A 24,321-nucleotide genomic window follows, 5' to 3' on the forward strand; every position below is an offset into this window, starting at 1 on the left:
AAGCTCACATACTCTCACACTCTTTTCACCCCAACATTCTCTCTTCTTTTCTGAAAACCTCTACAAATCTTCACCTTTGCCTCACAAGATATTGATCAAACATCCCTCCAGTTGCACCTCTCAGCACATTAACATCCAAAAGTCTTTCTTTCATGCGCTTATCAAGTAACACATAATCTAATAATACTCTCTGGCCATCTCTCCTACTTACATACGTATTATTATTATTATTATTATTATTATTATTATTATTATAATAAAAAAAAAAAATTATTATCATTATTATTATCATCATTATTATTATTATTATTATTATTATCATTATCATTATTATTATTATTATTATTATTTTACTTTGTCGCTGTCTCCCACATTAGTGAGGTAACGCAAGGAAACAGACAAAAGAATGGCCCAACCCACCAACATATACATGTATATACATACATGTCCACACACGCAAATATACATACCTATACATCTCAACGTATACATATATATACACACACAGACATATACATATATACTCATGTACATAATTCATACTGTCTGCCTTTATTCATTCCCATCGCCACCCTGCCACACATGAAATAACAACCCCTCCCCCCACATGTGCGCAAGGTAGCACTAGGAAAATACAACAAAGGCCACATTCATTCACACTCAGTCTCTAGCTGTCATGTATAATGCACCGAAACCACAGCTCCCTTTCAACATCCAGGCCCCACAGAACTTTCCATTATTTACCCCAGGCGCTTCATATGCCCTGGTTCAATCCACTGACAGCAAGTCGACCCCGGTATACCACATTGTTCCAATTCACTCTATTCCTTGCACGCCTTTCACTCTCCTGCATGTTCAGGCCCCGGTCACTCAAAATCATTTTCACTCCATCTTTCCACCTCCAATTTTGTCTCCCACTTCTCTTCGTTCCCTCCACCTCTGACACATATATCCTCTTGATCAATCTTTCCTCCCTCATTCTCTCCATGTGACCAAACCACTTCAAAACACCCTCTTCTGCTCTCTCAACCACACTCTTTTTATTACCACACATCTCTCTTACCCTATTATTACTTACTCGATCAAACCACCTCACACCACATAGTGTCCTCAAACATCTCATTTCCAGCACATCCACCCTCCTCCACACAACTATCTATAGCCCATGCCTTGCAACCATATAACATTGTTGGAACCACTATTCCTTCAAACATACCCATTTTTGCTTTCCGAGATAATGTTCTCAACTTCCATACATTCTTCAACGCTCCCAGAACTTTTGCCCCCTCCCCCACCCTATGATTCACTTCCGCTTCTATGGTTCTATCCGCTGCCAAATCCATTCCCAGATATCTAAAACACTTCACTTCCTCCAGTTTTTCTCCATTCAAACTTACCTCCCAATTGACTTGTCCCTCAACCCTACTGTACCTAATAACCTCGCTCTAATTCACATTTACTCTCAGCTTTCTTCTTTCACACACTTTACCAAACTCAGTCACCAGCTTCTGCAGTTTCTCACACGAATCAGCCACCAGCAATGTATCATCAACAAACAACAACTGACTCACTTCCCAAGCTCTCTCATCCACAACAGACTGCATACTTGCCCCTCTTTTCAAAACTCTTGCATTCACCTTCCTGACAACCCCATCCATAAACAAATTATATAACCATGGAGACATCACACACCCCTGCCGCAAACAAACATTCACTGAGAACCAATCACTTACCTCTCTTCCTACACGCACACATGCCTTATATTCTCGATAAAAACTTTTCATTGCTTCTAACAACTTGCCTCCCACACCATATATTCTTAATACCTTCCACACAGCATCTCTATCAACTCTATCATATGCCTTCTCCAGATCCATAAATGCTACATACAAATCCATTTGCTTTTCTAAGTATTTCTCACATACATTCTTCAAAGCAAACACCTAATCCACACATCCTCTACCACTTCTGAAACCACACTGCTCTTCCCCAGTCTGATGCTCTGTACATGCTTTCATCCTCTCAATCAATACTCTCCCATATAATTTCCCAGGAATACTTAACAAACTTACATACATATACTTATGTATATCTCTCTTTTTAAACCAGGTATTCCCAATCACCAGTCCTTTTTCAGCACACAAATCTACAAGCTCTTCAACATTTCCATTTACAATGCTGAACAGCCCATGTACACCAATTATTCCCTCAACTGCCACATTACTCACCTTTGCATTCAAATCACCCATCACTATAACCCGGTCTCGTGCATCAAAACTGCTAACACACTCACTCAGCTGCTCTCAAAACACTTGCCTCTCATGATCTTTCTTCTCATGCCCGTGTGCATAGGCACCAAAAATCACCCATCCCTCTCCATCTACTTTCAGTTTTACCCATATCAATCTAGTTTACTTTCTTACACTCTATATCATACTCCCACAACTTCTGTTTCAGGAGTAGTGCTACTCGTTCCCTTGCTCTTGTCCTCTCACCAACCCCTGACTTTACTTCCAAAACCACTCTTCCCCTTTAACCTTGAGCTTCGTTTCACTCAGAGCCAAAATGGATATGCATATTATTCAATAAATGGCATGAATCAAATATGCTTAAATTGAGAAATATCTGTACTAAATTCACACATTCTAAAAATTTGCACATTCTAAAATTTAAGTCATGTCTTTGATATATGTAAAGAAAATGCTCTTTTACATTTCATTCAATCTCTAACTAAATGGTTTAGTGATGCTGAATTAACATGTTGGAAATTGGTTACCATTATAAGGCAAGGTTCCTAACCTTAGAATATCCACCATCTGCTATTGTGCTGGCTGCCCTTACAAGGTGAGACTACTGGCTTTAGAATGCTCTCCATCTGCCGTTGTGTCTGCTACCCTTAAAGGGTAAGGATCCTGTCCACAAAGCACCCTCTATCAGGGGTTGTTTGCTGCTTTTACAAGGCTAGAGTCTTAGCCCCACAGCACCTGCCATCCAAGGTTGTCTGCTACCCTTACCCCACTGGCAGACCACAATAACATCATTAATGCCAAATCCTGCAAACAAAGTTGAATGAAATAATACAATTTATGATGTCACAGTTTATTTACACACATGCACACACACACACACACACACACACACATATGCAAAGACATGCATATATGGACATGCACATACACTTATACTTAATCTCATGATACAAAAGCAAGACTATAAATTATGAGGAGGTATTGAAGGCAATAATAAACAACAAATCCTTATATACACAACATGAATAATTTACACTTGTGACTAAATACAAATCTTAAAACCATTATGTGTTTCTAGAATTTACTTCTCACAGGCCAATACTGCCATCTTCAATGCCAGAAGTATTTTCCTTTGCAAAGAGAGCTAAAAAGAATTGATTTCTTGTGAAAGATGATTTCATCACCACATCTTTTAATCAAAATTATAAAGCAAACACCAGTCTTCTAATCTATATTAACATTGTTGTCTTTTACAAACAAACTATATAACAGTAATTACAATGAAATAAATAGCTGGATGATTTCATCTGAACTTTTTATGTACATAACCTGCCTACACCATGTACAGTTTTTCTTCCAAAATACTAAAGAGCACCTTCATGACAATAAATAGATATGTGTATAAATGAGTTACAAAAGTAGTAAAAGAATTATATCAAAATAAGTCCATCAAAATTACACAAGTAACTGACTATTCTAAAAAATGCACCACTTTTAATAATAAAACAAGCTTAAGCTACTGATCTGGTATAACCTTCAACCTTTGCTTAACTCATGGTTTGCTACAAATATAGAATATCTAGGAATGAAGGACACCAATTTCAAAAAATACATCCTGTCTTGAGGTTTTAATTTGCATCATTCAATATCCTGACGCTTTGAAGGAAGTCTCATCTTCTCTATGGATATGGCTTCTAACTCAACCTGCTATCAGATGCACAAAAGGGCTTTGGTTTGTAAAGCATCATCAAGTACAGGTTGATCTCATGAGGTAAACTAAATCCTTTTTCTCATAAGACTTATTGGGATTCTGCCATTCCCCAGAAAAGTGTTCATTGCACATGAAGTATTATGTCATTCAGTCCTTTCCCTTTATACCATTATCACGGCATCAGCCTGACTAAAGACTTCCCAGTAGTTCATGTAGCAAGAGGCATTAGTTCTGTAACTCATGACTAAGGTGGCAGCTACATTGCAGTTCATAAGTGGCACCAATTCTATAGTTCATGAAAGAAGTGGCACTTCTGTAATCTATAAAGTATGTAGTACTTGTTCTGAATCTTATTATGTGGTACTTGTTCTATATTTCTTTTAGCAATCCTTGTTCGTTGTCATGGTGAAATCTGGTGAGACTCATCCATATGCATTAAGATGAGTGTTATTTACAAAACAATACTTAGAATGATATGTCAGTTAATAAAGAGCTCACTCTTGTGAGTTATAAATGTGCTGATATTGCACATGATTGTTTATTCTTGTTCAAAATGAAAAACAAGTGACTAACCTTATATCAACAAGAGAAAAGCATACGGTGTTAGGTAAGCATGATTGTACAGTACTTACAAATATAAACATGGAACATAGAAGACTAACTTTTATACATCATAATCTAAACAATAAATATATATACTTACTCAGATCACAACAAATATGAACACAGATGCACAGGGTATTAGAACATCTGCACATACCTATAAAGATGCCATCACCACAATTTGGGATGATGCCACACTTGTAATGTTGTTTCCCAACAGGTGAAGACCAGGCTACAAACTTGCTGTGACTGGCCAGATAAATATCTGGCCAAGTGTGAATAGCTTGATTATGTTACATGTAAAACAACCTTTTAAAATACTAGCAGCAAAATCAACACAATCTTAAGCTGAGTGATTGTATTATATATCTGTAATCATTGGTAAAAGTCATTATGAAGGATATTTTTGTGCACATTTGTGTTACTAAGGTATTTAGTTACTTTGCTACAAACATAACTTTTGCATGTCTTGTTTTTAGCTTACAGATTCATACTTTGTAGTCATACCAGCTTTGATAAGCAACTTTACCTGAAAGTGATATGCAGGAGGCAGATCTGTGCAGCCCGTCTTCACAATCAGGGTTACTCTATGGTGCTGAAAGCACATGTACAGATATCCATCAGTTTACAGTGTATTACTATACAGTATTTTGCATCTATGGTGTCTGTCAAAAAATAAATAGAATAACGTAAACATAAAAATTCCCACAACTATGAGAGCAAAACACCACAATAAATGTTGTGCTTCAAGCAAGAAGAAAAATAGGAAAAGAATTAGCAAGGAAGTAAAGTTTGAGGCCCCATGATGTTAGTCAATGTAATTTACACTGAAGATCACAATCAACATAATATACCAGTGAGTATAATGGTTATTTAGCAGAAAATTTAGTGTTCAATTATCTCTGGACACACTCCTCAAATGTCCATCCTTAGATTGAAAGCCAAGCAACCCTGGTCCTTCATTTATATATACTCCAACATGCCCTTCCTACCATCAACACCAACATTTGCATTATACTTTACTTAAATACAATATCTTATGACTTTCTTGTAAATACTTACAATAAACATCCCTTGGGTTAAGGGAGAAAGAATACTTCCTATATATTCCCTGCATGTCACAGAAGAGGAGCTAGAAACCCTCCCCTTCTTGTATTTCATTTTCTAGAGCTGGAACAGAAAAAGGAACCAAGCAAGGAATGGTCATTCTCTTCAAAAGTTCAGGTTGGGTTGTATAAATGTGTTTGGTTGTAACTAAAAAGAGAGGAGGAAAAAGATAGGATATATCTTTGAAGAGAGGAAACTTGTTCTAGTTCTTAGTAAATTAAGTTCAAGGGTATGGGAGAAGAATGGTTTGGAAATGTCTTAAGGTAAAGTTAGGGGGTTAGCAATAGGACAAGAGCTTAGGAAGGGGTAGCACTTTTGCTGAACAAGTTGAGGGAATGTATGAAAGGCCATACAGAAGTTAGCCCAAGGTGGATGTTGGTAAAAATGTAAGTGGATTACAAGAGGTGGGTGATTACAAGTTTTTATGTATATGGCTGTGAAAAACCTTGACAAATTGAGGTGATTGCTTTGGAAGAAATTGAGCGTGTGTGTCAATAGATTTAATGCAAGATATCTGAAATAAGTGATGGGTGATTTGAATGCCAAAGTGAGTAATGTGGCAGTTGAAGGCATAGGGAAGTCAGTGATGTGAATGAAAATGTTGTGGAGCTGTATGCTGAAAAAAGACTGGCGATTGGGAATACCTAGTTTAAAAAGAGAGACACATATAAGCATACATGGAGTAGAAAATATGGTACATAGGCATTATGCATTATGTACTAATTGATAGGCATGCATAAGAGAGACTTGGATGTAAATATGCTAAGATGGGAAGCTGGTGGGATGTTTGATCACTGCCTGGTGGAGGCAAGGGTGATGATTTGTGGAAGGTTTTGGAAAAGAGGCCTGTGTAAATAATATCAGGAAAGACTGAGTGTGAATGGCAAAAGGTAAGAGTTTATGAGGCTTAGGGAGTTGGTGAGGAATGGGAAGTGTTTAAGAAAGCAATGCTAATGTGTGAGAGAGGTGTGTGGAATGCAGAAGGTGGGCAAGTGAGAAAGGAAAATTAGTGTTGGGATGGTGAAGTCGAGTTGCTTATGAAAGAGAAAAGAGGTGTATATGCACTACTCACAAGGAAGGAGTGTGAGACGTATACGAAAGAGCAACAGGTCAAGAGGAAGGTGTAGGGAGTGAAAAAGAGGGCAAATGAGAGCTGGGGTGAGCAAGAATCAGCAAACTTCAGGGATACTAAGAAAATGTTTTGGAAGGAGGTTAATAGTGTGAAAAGAACATGAGAACAAATCAAAGAATAGGTTAAGTTGGGAAATGGGGAACAGCTCCTGATGGGGTGAAGGGGAGTTGAAGTGAATGCTTTGAGGACTGTTGAATGTGTTTGATAAGGTGGCAGATGCAGGGTGTTTGAGTTAGGAAGGTATGTAAAATGAGTGAGTCATGCCAAGAAATTGGTGAAAAAAGAAGTGGTAAAAAGCCTTGTATACAATATAATGTGGCAAGGTGGCTGAAGTGGATGGTATCACAGTTGAAGATCTTAAGGCAGAGGGTGACTGTTGGTGATTACTTTTTCAGGATTTTCATCATATATAGATTCTGGTGAGGTGCATGAGGATTGGTGGAATACCTATATAATGCCATTGCATGAAGGAGAGAGGAGGCACAAATATGAGAGTTTGAATTACAAAGGTATAATCTTGTTGAGTGTATGTGGCAAGTTGTATGGAAGCATAATGATTGAGGTGGTGGTGACATGCACAGAGCATCAGATTGGGGAAGAATAATGCGGTTTCCAGATAGATAAATGGATGAGGTCTTTGCTCTCAACAATGCCTTGATAAATATTTAAAGAAACAGAAAGATCTGTATATGGCATTCATGGATCTGGAGAAAGCATATGATAGGGATGACAATGATGCTCTGCAGGTACTACTAATGTATGGTGTTGGAGGAAAACTAGCTTATGATAGGGTTGACAATGATGCTCTGTAGGTGCTACAAATGTATGGTATTGAAAATCTACCAGAAGCAGTGAGGAGCTTTTAACAATATAGATAGGCATGCATGTGAGTAGGTAGAAAGGAAAACAAGTGGGTTCAATGTGATGGTGGATCTCCAGCAGGAGTGTGTGGTGTCACCATGGCTGTTTAATTAATTTGTAGATGGGGTAGTGAGGGAGGTGAAAGCATGGGTCTCTGAGAGAGGAGCAAGTATGCAGTCAGGGGAGAGTGGACCTAGGAAGTGAGTCAGTTGTTTGCTTAAGATAAAGTGCTGGTGGCAGATTCAAGTGAGAAACTGTGGAATCTTGTGTCTGAGATTAGGAAAGTGTATGTGAAAGAAGTTAAGATTGATATTATAATAACAAAGTTATCAAGTTTAACAGTGTAAAGGGACAGGTCATTTGAAATGTAGTGAGAGGGCAATGACAAAGAGAGTGAAGACAAGTACAGAGCATCAGATTGAGGAGGAGCAGTGTGGTCTTAGAAGTGGGAGATGTGTTGATCAGGTGTTTGCTGTAAAGAATACATATGAGAAATAATTGGAAAAGCATATGGATTTGCATGTGGCATTTATGGATTTGGAGAAAGCATATGATAGGGTTGACAGAAGTGCTTTGTGGAAGGTCTTAACAATATAGTGTAGGAGGAAAGCTGCTAGAAGCAGAGAAGTTTTTATCATAAGCATAAGTAGTAGTTAGGAACATTAGGTTGAAACTTTATGTAGAAGTAATTAGTGGGAACATTAGGCAGGAGCATTAGCAGGTTGAAATAATCAGTAGAAACATTTGGTAGGAGCCTCAGCAAACACTGCACTAAAAGTTGCCCTCTGCCAGTGGCCTGCTAAGGGTGAGGTACTAAAGGCTAATAAGTGGCACAAGAGCTTACCAGTTATGAAGACTCTATTGCTGTAGTCATCCCTTTGAGGGAGTTCCAGAAAGAAACAGGTGTCAGAGATATAGATACATACAGATAGTAAGGCTTGTGTACAAGCAGGAAGAGAGGAAAGTGATTGGTTCCAAGAGACATAAGTCTGTGGCATAGGTGATGTCACCATGGTTGTTCAATATATTTATGGATGGGGTGGTGAGGGAGGAAAATGTGAGTCTTGAAGAGAGGGGTGAGTATGTAGTTTGTGAGAAATAAAAGAGTCTGGGATGTGAGTCAGCTGCTGTTTGCTGATGACACAGTACTGGTGGAAGATTTAAGTGAAAAACAGCAGTTGTTGACTGAGTTTGGAAGTGAGTGTAAAAAGAGAAACTTGGGAGTGAATGTGAACAAAAGCAAGGTTATTAATTTTAGCAAGGTCGAGGAACAGGTTACTTGGCGTGTGAGTTTGAATGGAAAAAATGGAGGAAGTGAAGTGTTTAAGATACCTGGGAGTGGATATGGCAGTAAATGGAACCATGGAAGTGGAAGAGAGTCACAGGGTGGATGAGGGGATGAAGAGTCTGGGAGTGCTGACTAGTGTGTGTAAAGAGAGAATATTATTTGGTAGGGCAAAAATGGATGTCTGAAGGGATAGCAGTCCCAGTAGTATTACATGGATGTGAGGCAAGGTAAAGGCAAAGCTGTGCAGAGGGTGGATGTGTTGGAAATATGTCTGAGGACAAAATGTGGTGTGAAGTGCTTTGATCGAGTAACTAATGTAAGGGTAAGAGAGATGTGTGGTAATAAAAAGTGTTTGAGAGAGCAAAAGTGGGCTTGCTGAAATAATTTAGACATATGGAGAGAATCAGAGAGGATAGGTTTACAAAGAGGATATATGCATCAGAAGTGGAGGGAACCAGAACATGATGACTAAATTGGAGATGGAAGGATGGAAAGAAAAAGATACTGGGAGATTGGGGCCTGGGAATGCAAGAGGATGAAAGGCGTGCATGGGACAGAGAGAACTAGGAAGATGCGGCATACCAGGGTCGACATGCTGTCAATGGACTGAATCAGGGCATGTAAATTGTCCACGGTAAACCATGGAAAGGTTTGTGGGGCCTGGTTGTGGATAGGGAGCTGTGGTTTTGGTGCATTACCCAAGACAGCTAGAGAATAGATGTAAGCAGATGAGGCCTTTCTTGGTCTGTTCCTGGCACTGCCTTGCTAATATGGGAAACGGTGATCAAGCATAAAGAAAAAAAAAAGTGTTTGAGAAGTTTGTATAAAGGAGTACTTGATCCAGCTCTGATACAGTGATGTAAAAACTAGGTTTCTATAGGTGAGAAGTAGAAGATGAGTCCTAAAGATAGACAACTTGTACTGTATAGTTGTAACTGGGAGGATTAACAGTGTGTAAATAAAGATGAGAGAAGGATGTGTAACGTGAAATCATTAGAAAGGAACAGGATTACAATTAGGATGGTATAGGCTGTACAGGAATATATACAGTAGTACAGTCAATAGTGAAGGAGAAGGCTGCCATGGAAAAGATGGATATATGTAATAAAAGAATGAGGTAGGTTTCGGAATATTTAAGATGAATATGCCAGAGGAGAGATTAAAAATTGTATGCTCAGGAAGCATTTTGCTTATAAAAGTGGTGTGAATGGAGACAGTGGTCTCACTTGATAAATCAGCTAGGTCTGTGAAGTGAAATATTGTGGAATTCCATGTTTCATTTCATTCACTGGGTGTGCTGAGGATGTGTATAAATAATTTCAGAGGTGTATCTGAAAGTGCTGTACACATTTGTAGTCAGCTTGTGAAGAATAAAGATGACTTTGGCTCTAATTCACAGTCTGGGGTCTAGATATCTCTTCTGCTTGAGGATCAAACTTTTTCATCACTGCACTGGCACACTGAGGGTTAGTGTCAGACACACCTCTCACCTACCCTGACCTACCTTCAAAATTTATATATCATTATCGACTTTACATCACTTTAAGCAGATATAAACAACAAATACAAATCAGTGACAAATATTCAGTCACTCAGAGATATATAGACAAAGTATGAAACAGGATGGCTTGAGTGTTTATTTGAATAGAGTGGACCTGGAGGAAGAGGAATGCTTCAGGTAGAGAGAGAGCAACAAAAAAAAGTGACTCTGCTGCCAATGAGAGGTAGGGCTCAGGTAGGGGAATAATATCCCCTCCTTGGAAATATGCATTGCAACATTCCATATCTGAGAAGGGTGACCGTTCTAACCCCTCCAACTATTGTCCTATTGCTCTGATATCTACTGCTTTGAAGTCTTTTAATCCCTAACACTCCTGCACACCCTGATGCTCTGCTTACTAATCTTATGCCCCTCCCCATAATCACTTTGTGAACTATCCAAAAAGTGATTCTTTCTCTGGACACAAGAAAGGTTTATGGGGCAGATGGCATGCATCCCTATGTAATGAAAGAATGTGCCTCTGAACCTGCAACTGTGCTTGAACTTCTGTTCCATACATTGTAGCATCCCATATCTAAGAAGGATGACCATTCTAACCCCTCTAACTATCGTCCTATTACTCTGATATCTACTGCTTCAAAGCCTTTTAATCCCTAACACTCCTGCTTACCCTGATGCTCCACTTACTTATCCTATGCCCCTCCCCAGATCATGCAATACTCAGCAAGCTACTGTGTCACATGATAACTGTGTGGCCACTGGTAACTCAAGTGTGGGCCATTTTAATAACTGTTTCTTTCCCTAAATTTTGAAGCTTTGGACCTTTCTACCATTTCATGTCTTTCCCAATAACTACATGTATGACTTAGCACATTTCAAAAGACATGTTTTTCACTTCCTCCAAAACCTGTAAATAGTTTCCCTTGTCCCTTCCTTTTTCCTTTTATTAAACCTTTTTCCTTTCATTAAACTCCCTATATTTCATCTAAGTCCCAGCCTTGATGTGGACATCTGTCCATGACTGGAGCCTCTTATGTAAATTAAGAAAAAATAAGAATAAAAGGTATACATATCAGAAGGGGAGAGAACAAGAAAAGAGGGAAACTAAGGAGAATATTGATGAATGGAATGAAAGATGCTTTGAAGGTTCGGGGCCTGAACATACAAGGAGGAGGATGCAAGGGATGCAAAGGATAGAGTGAACTGGAGAGATGTGGTATACATATGATATGCAGTCAATGGGCGGAAGTAGGGCATATGAAATTGTTAAGGGAAACCAGAGAAAGGTCCGTTGGGCCTAACTGTGGACGAGGTATTTTGGTTTTCAGTTCATCATACATGAGGATGTGTGTGAATGAGATTATCTCTCCATCTTTTCCTGTTGATATGGGAAATGGTGAATGTGCATAAAAAGTATGACATTAATATGTATCTGCACTGATCCATACATTTTCTGGCACTTTAGTCATATTTTTGAGTGAAAATTAGGTTGAAAAATCTCATCTCAGGATTACAACCTCCCTTTATCCCATTTCCAGGTACAGTAATTTCCAGTCTCCAGTTTTTCACTTGGAATGTGTGTTCCAGGAATGCAATGCCATCATAAAGTAAGGAATATCTGTACCATTCTCCCAAATCATAGTAGCAGGCTACTCCTTTGGACCTCACTAGAAATTTGGTTAAAGTGTCTCATGTTATCCTTTAATTCCCCCTCAACCCCAGGGCAATCTTGGATGCTGTGTTTCATGTTCCAATCATCATATGTGTTCACATCCATAGCATGCAGGATAACTGTATTGTGGTGTATTGTCATGTAGTAACTGTGCAGGACTGGAGGGGGCCAAACCCAGTTGATCCCTTCCTATCACCAAACTGATAGATAACTGTATGCTCTTGAAACCTAACTGTGTACCACTAGGTGCACTTTTGAAAAATCATGTGACGTTTATGTACAGCTCTACAAAATAATGCAAACTAAAATGTTAACTGATTTTATATCAATCTGACATGGTTAATATCATAAAGTGCGATACAAGAGTAGACCTAATGATGAATAAAGAGAGGTGAGATATAAAGGAAAATTTCACACATCATGAAAATTTCAATCAAAAGTCTGCATGGAAGAATATTCTAACATCACTAAGGGGTGAAATCACTGCATATAATCTGAATTTTGGCAATGAGAAAGCTTTCCCAAGCACCTTGTCAGGATAACTTCCAAAATATCCTTTTGTGGACAAGGATATAGATTACCAAATTACATTATCAATCTAGAGAAAACCCACATTTTCCCTAACCTATTATTTTCATAAAAGGAACTTGAGAATTATCTTATAGACAAAAAAGAATTCAAGGATCATGTTTCTATGTCATTCATCCTCATATCCTATAAAATGTTCACACTGCATACAAGCCTCCAGTGCTAACTGAATGACTTGATAGTCTAAATCATTTTAAACATAATCATCAAAAAATAACATGTCACAATTGGAATAACATTCTCCACCCATTCAATATGTCACAGTATTTTTCACTATTTCAATAAAGTCTTGATATTCCTGATAATGAAACCTACTGAAAAACTTTGCTATTTATCATGTTACATTTTTCAGTATTTCTAACAAAACTGAAAGACCTTACAGCTATTCTGTTCTATACTTCTTGGTTCGATTTGGTTTCTTGTTGCCAATGAAGGAAATAACAGTGATGACCAGGCCAAAGAGGTAAGCCACCAGGATGAAGACAGCTGGGTAGAACACGTCAGGGAGATTGGGCTCCAGGACACCCATGTAACGGAGTGCCTGATCCCCTGTCACGACCCCACACGGTGCCTGCAAGGATGATAATCAGAGCATGAGCAATGGTAGAAGTGTCCCTTAGCCCCCATTTAAAACCCTGCATATTGCCCACCAGGAAACAATATGGATACATATAGTGGAGCACTTAAGTGTTAGTCAATATCCCATATATCACCAAGAAAAAAAGAAGTACCCAAAACAAGAGCCCATTTAGCCAGAAACTGAAGCTCCAGTCACCATTCTGCCCTGTATGTATATGAAGAAAATCACTTCATAAGCCCTTTTGCACAGGACACCACCATTAACCAGAGGGCCGGAGGTCACAAGCATGAGTTCAAAGAAGAGATGTTAGTGGAGAGAAAAATCAAGATGGCTGGAAAATAATATGGTAAGAAATACTATTCTAAAGTAACAAACTAATTTTTGGAGATTATGAACAAAACAATAGTCTTGTATTCTGTTGGCATTTATTGATGGAAATGCAAAAGAAAAAAGTGGAGCAAAACTATATATTTTACTTATATTTGTATATTATACTTTGTCGCTGTCTCCCACATTAGCGAGGTAGCGCAAGGAAACAGACGAAAGAATGGCCCAACCCACCCACATACGCATGTATATACATACACGTCCACACATGCACATATACATACCTATACATCTCAACATATACATATATATACACACACAGACATGTACATATATACACATGTACATGATTCATATTGTCTGCCCTTATTCATTTCCATCGCCACCCAGCCACACATGAAATGAAGAACCCCCTCCCCCTGCATGTGCGCGAGGTAGCGCTAGGAAAAGACAAAAAAGGCCACATTCTTTCACACTCAGTCTCTAGCTGTCATGTATAATGCACCGAAACCACAGCTCCCTTTCCACATCCAGGCCCCACGAAACTTTCCATGGTTTAACCCAGACGTTTCACATGCCCTGGTTCAATCCATTGACAGCATGTCGACCCCGGTATACCCAATCATTCCAATTCACTCTATTCCTTGCAAACCTTTCACCCTCCTACATGTTCAGGCCCCAATCACTCAAAATCTTTTTCACCCCATCTTTCCAGCTCCAATTTGGTCTCCCACTTCTCGTTCCCTCCACCTCTGACACATATATCCTCTTGGTCAATCTTTCCCACTCATTCTCTCCATGTGACCAAGCCATTTCAAAACACCCTCTTCTGCTCTCTCAACCACACTCTCTTTATTACTAGACATCTCTCTTGCCCTTTCATTACTTACTCGATCAAACCACCTCACACCACATACTGTCCTCAAACATCTTATTTCCAGCACATCCACCCTCCTCCGCACAACTCTATCTATAGCCCACGCCTCGCAACCACATAACATTGTTGAAACCACTATTCCTTCAAACATACCCATTTTTGCTTTCCAAAATAACGTTCTCGACTTCCACACATTTTTCAATGCTCCCAGAGTTTTCGCTCCCTCTTCCACCCTATGATTCACTTCCGCTTCCATGGTTCCATCTGCTGCCAAATCCACTCCCAGATATCTAAAACACTTCACTATATATGTACATCTCTCTTTTTAAACCAGGTATTCCCAATCACCAGTCCTCTTTCAGCACATAAATCTACAAGCTCTCCACCATTTCTATTTACAACAATGAACACCCCATGTATTCCCTCAACTGCCACATTACCCACCTTTGCATTCAAATCACCCATCACTATAACCCGGTCTCGCATCAAAACTACTAACACACACACTCAGCTGCTCCCAAAACACTTGCTTCTCATGATCTTTCTTCTCATGCCCAGGTGCATATGCACCAATAATCACCCATCTCTCTCCATCCACTTTCAGTTTTACCAATATCAATCTAGAGTTTACTTTCTTGCACTCTATCACATGCACCCACCACACCTGTTTCAGAAGTAGTGCTACTCCTTCTCTTGCTCTCGTCCTCTCACTAACCCCTGACTTTACTCCCAAGACATTCCCAAACCACTCTCCCCCTTTACCCTTGAGCTTCGTTTCACTCAGGGCCAAAACATCCAGGTTCCTTTCCTCAGACCATACTACCTATCTCTCCTTTTTTCTCATCTTGGTTACATCCACACACATTTAGACACCCCAATCAGAGCCTTCGAGGAGGATAAGCACTCCCCGCGTGACTCCTCCTTCTGTTTCCCCTTTTAGAAAGTTAGAATACAAGGGGGAGAGAGCATTATTGGATTACGTGTTAATTGATAAGCGCACGAGAGAGAGACTTTTGGATGTTAATGTGCTGAGAGGTGCAACTGGAGGGATGTCCGAAAATTATCTTGTGGAGGAGAAGATGAAGATTTGTAAAGGTTTTCAGAAAACAAGAGAGAATGTTGGGGTGAAGAGGGTGTGAGAGTGAGTGAGCTTGGGAAGGAGACTTGTGTGAGGAAGTACCAGGAGAGCCTGAGTACAGAATGGAAAAAGGTGAGAACAAAGGACGTAAGGGGAGTGGGGGAGGAATGGATGTAATGAGAGTTGGGGTGAGAGAGTATCATTAAATTTTAGGGAGAATAAAAAGATGTTTTGGAAAGAGGTAAGTAAAGTGCCTAAGACAAGGGAACAAATGGGAACATCAGTGAAGGGGGCTAATGGGAGGTGATAACAAGTAGTGGTGATGTGAGAAGGAGATGGAGTAAGTATCTTGAAGGTTTGTTGAATGTTTCATGATAGAATGGCAGATATAGGGTGTTTTGGTCGAGGTGGTGTGCAAAGTGAGAGGGTTGGGAGAATGATTTGGTAAACAGAGAAGAGGTAGTAAAAGCTTCGCGGAAGATGAAAGCCGGCAAGGCAGTGGGTTTGAATGGTATTGAAGTGGAACTGATTAAAAACAGGGGTGACTGTATTGTTGACTGGTTGGTAAGGTTATTTAACGTATGTATGACTCATGGTGAGGTGCCTGAGGATTGGCGGAATGCTTGCATAGTGCCATTGTACAAAGGCAAAGGGGATAAAAGCGAGTGCTCAAATTACAGAGGTATAAGTTTGTTGAGTATTCCTGGGAAATTATATGGGAGGGTATTGATTGAGAGGGTGAAGGCATGTACAGAGCATCAGATTGGAGAAGAGCAGTGTGGTTTCAGAAGTGGTAGAGGATGTGTGGATCAGGTGTTTGCTTTGAAGAATGTATGTGAGAAATACTTAGAAAAGCAAATGGATTTGTATATAGCATTCATGGATCCGGAGAAGGCATATGATAGAGTTGATAGAGATGCTCTCTGGAAGGTATTAAGAATATATGGTGTGGGAGGCAAGTTGTTAGAAGCAGTGAAAAGTTTTTATCGAGGATGTAAGGCATGTGTATGTGTAGGAAGAGAGGAAAGAGATTGGTTCTCAGTGAATGTTGGTTTACGGCAGGGATGTGTAATGTCTCCATGGTTGTTTAATTTGTTTATGGATGGGGTTGTTAGGGAGGTGAATGTAAGAGTTTTGGAAAGAGGGGCAAGTATGCAGTCTGTTGTGGATGAGAGAGCTTGGGAAGCGAGTCAGGTGTTGCTCGCTGATGATATAGCGCTGGTGGCTGATTCGGGTGAGAAACTGCAGAAGCTGGTGACTGAGTTTGGTAAAGTGTGTGAAAGAAGAAAGCTGAGTAAATGTGAATAAGAGCAAGGTTATTAGGTTCAGTAGGGTTGAGGGACAAGTCAATTGGGAGGTAAGTTTGAATAGAGAAAAACTGGAGGAAGTGAAGTGTTTTAAATATCTTGGAGTGGATTTAGCAGCGGATGGAACCATGGAAGCGGAAGTGAGTCACAGGGTGGGGTAGGGAGGAAGTTCTAGGAGCATTGAAAGTGTAGAAGGCGAGAACGTTATCTCAGAGAGCAAAAATAGGTATGTTTGAAGGAATAGGGGTTCCAACAATGTTATATGGTAGCAAGGCGTGGGCTATAGATAGGGTTGTGCGGAGGAGAGTGTTGGAAATGAGATGTTTGAGGACAAGATGTGGTGTGAGGTCGTTTGATCGAGTAAGTAATGACAGGGTAAGAGAGATGTGTGGTAATAAAAAGCGTGTGGTTGAGAGAGCAGAAGAGGGTGTTTTGAAATGGTTTGGGCACATGGAGAGAATTAGTGAGGAAAGATTGACAAAGAGAATATATGTGTCAGAGGTGAAGGGAACGAGAAGTGGGAGACCAAATTGGAGGTGGAAGGATGGAGTGAAAATGATTTTGAGTGATCAGGGCCAGAACATGCAGGAGGGTGATAGGCGTGCAAGGAATAGAGTGCATTGCAACGATGCGGTATACCGGGGTCGACGTACTGTCAGTGGATTGAACCATGGCATGTGAAGCGTCCGGGGTAAACCATGGAAAGTTTTGTGGGGTCTGGATGTGGAAAGGGAGATGTGGTTTCGGTACATTACACATGACAGCTAGAGACTGAGTGTAAACGAATGTGGCCTTTGTTGTCTTTTCCTAGCGCTACTCCGTACGCGTGCGGGTGGAGGAGGGGTGCCACTTTCATGTGTGGCGGAGTGGCGACGGAAATGAATAAAGGCAGCATGTGTATATATGTATATGTACGTGTACGTTGAAATGTATAGGTATGTATAAGTGCGTGTGTGGGCGTTTAAATATATGTGCATGTGTATGTGGGTGGGTTGGGCCATTCTTTCGTCTGTTTCCTTGCACTACCTCGCTAACAAGGGAGACAGCGACAAATATAAATCGATATAAATACTCATGTACATATCCATATTTCTTTGCCTTCATCAATTCTCGGCGCTACCCTGCCCCACAGGAAACAGCATCGCTACCCCCTGCTTCAGCCAAAAATCGCCAGGAAAACAGACAAAAAAAGGCCACATTTGTTCACACTCAGTGTCTACCTGTCATTTGTAATGCACTGAGACCACAACTACCTATCCACATCCAGGCCCCACACACCTTTCCATGGTTTACCCCCGACGTTTCAAGTGCCCTGGTTCAGTCCACTGACAGCATGTCGAGCACGGTATACCACATCATTCCATTTTACTCTATTTCTTACACGCCTTTCACCCTCCTGTATGTTTAGGCCCCGATTGCTCAAAATCTGTTTCGCTCTATCCATCCACCTCCAATTTGGTCTCCCGCTTCCCCTTCTTTCCTCCACCTCTGACACATATATACCTTTGTCAAATTTTCCTCACTCATTCTCTCCATAGGACCAAACCATTCAACACACCCTCTTCTGCTCTCTCAACCATACTTTTTATTACCACACATCCCTCTTACCCTTTCATTAATTACTCGATCAAACCACTTCACACCACATATTGTCCTCAAACATTTAATTTCCAACGTATCCACCCTTCTCCGTACAATCTTATCTGAAGCTCATGCCTCACAAACATATCATGTTGTTGGAAATGTCATTCCTTGAAACATACCATTTTTGCTCTCCGTTATAACGTTATCTCTTTCCAAATATTCTTCGACTCTCCCAGAACCTTCGCTCCCTCCCCCACCACTTTCGCTTCCATGGTTCCATTTGCTGCTAAGTCCACTCCCAGATATCTAAAACACTTCACTTCCTCCATTTTTTTCTTCAATCAAACTTACATCCCAACTAACTTGTCCCTCAACCCTGCTGAACCTAATTACCTTGCTCTTATTCACATTTACTCTAAACTTTTTCTTTTCACACATTTTTCCAAGTTCGTTCATCAACTTCAGCAGTTTCTCACTCAAATCAGCCACCAGTGCTGTATCATCGGAGAACAACAACTGACTCACTTCCCAAGCCCTCTCATCCCAACGGACTGCATACTCACCCTTCTCTCCATATCTCTTACATTTACCTCCCTAACCACCCCATCCATAAACAAATTAAACAACCATGGAGACATCACGCATCCCTGCAGCAGACCGACCTTCACTGGGAAACAATCGCTCTCCTCTCTTCCTACTTGAACATTTGCCTTACATCCTTGATAAATACTCTTCACTGCTTCTAGCAGCTTACCTCCCACACCATATACTCTTAACACCTTCCACAAAGCATCTCATCAACTCTGATCATATGCCTTCTCCAGGTAAATAAATGCTACAAAGAAATCCATCTGTTCTTCTAAGTATTTCTCACACACAAAAGAAATCCAACTGTAATCTTTTGGCTGATGTTTCCTTACTCCATTTCAATGAAAAAATCAGTCCCTTAGGGGATGGCAAAAGCAGTTATCAGGACGGGGCTACAAACATTTCTATGAATACCGTTTAACTTTTGAGCGAAGACAAGATGCTCACTGAAAAATTAAATATCCTTTTGTAATAAAACAATTATAACCAGTCAGTAATCAACTAAGTTTAAGAAACAAAAGATTCGCTTAAATGCTCTAAAACTGCTTTTACAACCTATAATCGTCATATACTGCACATTACATCAACAAATACAGTTGACTACAAGAATGGAAAAAAAATTACTGATAGTTCAGCTTGTGTGATATGACCGGTGTAAGCCTTTCCTCACCCAATGTCTCTATGTCCAAACCATTTCAGCACACCCTCTTCTGCTCTCTCAACAATACTCTTTTTATTACACACATCTCTCTTACCCTTTCATTACTTACTCGATCAAACCACCTCACATCACATATTGTCCTCAAACATTTCATTTCCAACACAGCCATCCTCATCCACACAGCCTTATCTATAGGCCATGCTTTGCATCCTTATAATGTTGTTGGGACTACCATTGCTTTAAATATACCCATTTTTGCTCTCTCAGATCATGACCCCCTTCTTTCCAAACATTCTTCATCGCTCATAGAACCTTCGCCCACTCACCTATCCTATGACTTACTTGTCTCTCCTTGGCTCCATTCATTGCCGTCTTCCTCCATGTATCTAAAACACTTCACTTCTTCCAGTTTTCTCCATTCAAACTTACCTCCCAATTAACCTGTCACTCAACCCCGCTGAACCTAATAACCTTGCTCTTATTCACATTTACTCTCAACTTCCTCTTTTTACACATTCTTCCAACCTCAGTTACTAGATTCAGCAGTTTCTCTCAAATCTGATATCATTGCTTCATCATCAGTAAACAGCAACCGACTCACTTCCCAGGCCCTTTCATCTACTACAGACTACGTACTTGCCCCTTTCTCCAAGACTCGCATGCACGTCCCTTACTAACCCATTCGTAAACAAAGCAAACAAGTCTAGTGACATCACACACCTCTGCCGTAGACCAACCTTCACTTGAAATCACTCACTTTCCTCTCTCCCTACTTGTACACTTGTCCTACACATTAGATAGAAAAAAAATTCTCACTGCTTCTAGTAGCTTTCCTTCCACAAGGCATGGCTATCAACCCGATCATATGCTTTCTCAAGATCCATAAATGCCAAATACAAATTCATGTTTTTTTAAATCTTTCTCATATTCTTTTGGGCGTCTGTGAAAGCTGCAAGAGTAGGGTAGCAGGATAATGTATCGGCTGCGCAGTTCTTGCTGCAGGGTAAGTACTTGACGTGGAAGCGATATTGCAGTGTCTTCTCCTTCGACGTGAAAAGCCGAGGGTTGGTGATGTCCTTGAGGGCTGTCTCAAAACAGACCCACGAGAGGACGGTAGTCTGTCACCAATACGAGGTTGGGGCACCACAAAATGAATAGTTGGGCATTCTGGAGGCACCACACTACTGTCAGTGCCGCCTTCTCCACTGCCGCATAACTGGCATCGGTGGGAGAGAGATGTCGGCTCCCGCAGTGCCAGCTGCTCCCACAACGAAACAGTGTATGTGCGGACACGCAGAAGCAGTGCTGTTTGAGAATGACGAGCCCAGTTCCCTCCCTGCTTCAGTCAGTCATTGCTGCCGTGGGTCATGTTTGGTCACAGTACACCAGTCCTTCGCTCATCAGCCGGCAAATGGTGTCTTTGGTCACTTCAAACTTCTGCTGCAGCTAGTGGTCGCAGTATACTTTCTTGCTAGCTGGATGTTTCAGTAGCTCCCTGAAGGACTCCATGACTGGAGCTGTGACCATGAACGGTGCTAGATGATTCACCAAATCATGCCACAAGCGGATGTCAGTGAGGTGGTGGGGAGGTTGTAACGGTATGGGGAAGCGCTTGATGGCTGCCAGTCTATCTTCCGTGGGCTTGTATCTCTCCCAACCCAGACAGAATCCCACAAACTCGACCTCTCTTCGGGCATTCTTAAATTTCTCCGGTTGTAGCGTGATTCCCTTTTGTGCGCACGTCTCTAGGAACTTGCATACTTGCCAAAACGCTTGCTCCACATTGTCGTCGTGCAGCAGTCATCGCTATGCTTAAACTTTCGCGGGATCTGGGTGTGGGCATCTGGGGCGGCGTAGTGCCCCATCGGGGTACGAAGATACCTGTACCGCCGCCAGGGCGTGATGAACGTGGTGAGGTGGCTGCTGGCTTCGTCCAGTTTCATTTGGTGAAACCCACAGAACGCATCCGCCATGGTCTAATAGGAACGAACCGGGACGCTGGACACGATGGCAAAAGGCACTCTGGTGTGGTGGGTCTCCCGTGGGCAGCTGGCATTCAGGCGTTGGTAGTCCACTGTCCTCCGAGGGTGGCCCAACTTCGCCACCATTGCCATCCGCGCACACCATTCAGTCGCCTCTCCTGCTGGGAAGGGCACTAGCACTCCTCTCCTCACTTCTGCATATAACTACGCCTTAACCTCGTGCTGCCAGTACCGGGGCACCTGCGTCGGCCTGTGACAAGCGTGTGGAGGTGCGTCCGGGTTTAAATGGATGTGGTGTGGGAGACCTGTCATTACTGGAAGTGGTGATCTCTCAGTGTTGAATGTCTTTGACGAAAAGTGTCGCTTTAACCACTCCTGTAGACACTCCACATTCTCCTCCAGTGGAGAGAAAGCATGATATGTAGGCGAGGTGGCAACACTGGGTCTGTGGGAGCGTCAACCTTAATTCCCGCCACCTTGGGGAGATAGTAGGGGAAAGACGAGTCCCAGCTTCTTACAGGCTCCAAGAGAGAGAAACAGATTTCCAGCCATCCTCACCACCAACACCTGCCTTGTAGTCCTTCCGCACAGGTCAAAGCAGCACTCCGCCGATCCCAGACACTCCAAGAGTAGGTTGGCGACGTTTCTCAACCCGCTCTTTTCGTTCAAGTTATCCGCTTTTATCCCCAGCGAGCTGAGAAAGGCCGGTTCTGTCACGCATACCTACGCCCCCGTGTCTGAGACTCTCATGACAGGGTGTCCCTCGCGACAATCCGGGGGAGGGAGTCGAGATCGGCCAGGGCACGGGCTGTGGGCCCGTGCGCACCTCTCCAATACATGGCACTGCACCGGACATTGACGGGCTCCTCTTGGCTTTGGCTCCGTCGTTTCTTTCCCGCAGACTTTCTTGAAGTGGCCTTTCATATGGCACAGTAACTGTCGCAAGTGGGATAAGAGGCGACGGCAACAGTGTCCGGTTGTGCGTCTGGCACACACGCTTAAGTAACTTAATTTCTTCTCATATTAGCGTCAAGGTATTTCTATATTCATGACTTTCTCACATTCAAAGCTCATCATATCCTCTTCTGCAAGCCCTATCTCATGTCTTCATTCGTCTCTAATACCTTTTCTAATCCAAACTCTGATTAAAAAATCTATTTCTATGTTCCTCTATTTTCACAGCCATCAAAATCCTCACCATATCGCCTTATTAGGCCTTTTTACACCATGTTAACATTATTCCAAACATAAAGCTTATACTCTGACTCCAACTTAGTATTCTCTATTTCAAGATCACTTTATCAGCTCCTCTAAACACACAGAAATGCCTTCGAGTCATGCCTCAGGTCCATCCCAACTCTGCCACAGATTACTAAGTCAACTTCCTTCCCAAATGAACACCACAGTAGCAAAAGTGCAAGATTCAAACTCCTCACATTGTCCAACATCTTTACCCCAGCCTTCACTCAGATTCTTCTTGTTCCAAGAGAATTCAAACTTATTTCCTTTCTCCAGTCCCAACACATCGCCAGATCGTCAACATAAAACCCCTAAACCTACTTTTTGCTACAGTCTCAAGATGTATCTCACCTTTCTCTGGATGGCAGACAGGGAGTCTTGCAACACTGGGTTGCGGTCACACAGGAACTCATTAAAGTTGTCAAACTCATAGCGATTGACCTCGTGTAAGACCCAGCGTGTGGGTGACCACCACAAGGTTGGCCAGGTCCATGCCGACATATCCTGTGGACATAATGGTAGGAATATGTTCAGTAATCCAGTTTATGTGAACCTGGGAATAAATGACCTTAAAATACATAGTGGCACTAAGTTACATTCCATAACATTTCATTTATATGTGAACCTGGGAATAAATGACCTTAAAATACATAGAGGGACTAAATTACATTCCATAACATTTCATTTATATGTGAACCTGGGAATAAATGACCTTAAAATACATAGTGGCACTAAGTTACATTCCATAACATTTCATTTATATGTGAACCTGGGAATAAATGACCTTAAAATACATAGTGGCACTAAGTTACATTCCATAACATTTCATTTATATGTGAACCTGGGAATAAATGACCTTAAAATACATAGTGGCACTAAGTTACATTCCATAACATTTCATTTATATTTTCCAGTTACCTTAATGTTTCAAATTTCTTCAAGATTATATCTTAAAAGAAACAAGATTACGAGTAACAGCAAGACGAGAATATAAGTTGTCAACAAGACCTTGATACTACTCTTTCTCCACTCAATTCCCATCAAGATGGGATGGATCTTTGGCATCAAGGATGCTCCTTCTGCTGGACTGTCTTGCCAAACTTGGGTCCCCAGCCTTAAGGACACAGGTTGGTAGGGATATGGATGCCTAACTGCCTGGGGATAGACTGTATTTTTGTTAGCTGAGATGGCACATGCAGCTGAGGCCCTGATCAAGGCCATCCCATTAACGCTGCGTGTGTGTGTGTGTGTGTGTGTGTGTGTGTGTGTGTGTGTGTGTGTGTGTGTGTACACACACACATATCTATATCTATCTATCTATCTATCTATATATATATATATATATATATATATATATATATATATATATATATATATATATATATA

The 24,321-nt window shown here is 41.1% G+C and overlaps 1 protein-coding gene across 3 annotated transcripts in view; it reads right to left on the bottom strand.

The window, feature by feature from the left end:
* Nucleotides 1-24,321, bottom strand: part of LOC139761328 (ATP-binding cassette sub-family G member 8) — a 186,950-nt gene that overhangs the window by 66,024 nt on the left and 96,605 nt on the right. The window contains exons 14-17 of one of the 3 annotated variants that reach the window (XR_011715501.1): nt 23,287-23,439; nt 13,093-13,283; nt 5,093-5,158; nt 3,066-4,828 (exon numbers count right to left, since the gene is read on the bottom strand). Coding sequence is in view for 1 of the 3 variants with exons in the window: in XM_071685394.1 (XP_071541495.1) it covers nt 13,095-13,283; nt 23,287-23,439 (342 nt within the window). In the remaining 2 variants the exon portion in view is untranslated. The other 2 variants (XR_011715500.1, XM_071685394.1) reach the window with 2 other exon arrangements.

The sequence above is a fragment of the Panulirus ornatus genome, chromosome 40, assembly GCF_036320965.1.
Source record: "Panulirus ornatus isolate Po-2019 chromosome 40, ASM3632096v1, whole genome shotgun sequence".
In the NCBI taxonomy this organism is placed as follows: Eukaryota; Metazoa; Arthropoda; class Malacostraca; order Decapoda; family Palinuridae; genus Panulirus; species Panulirus ornatus.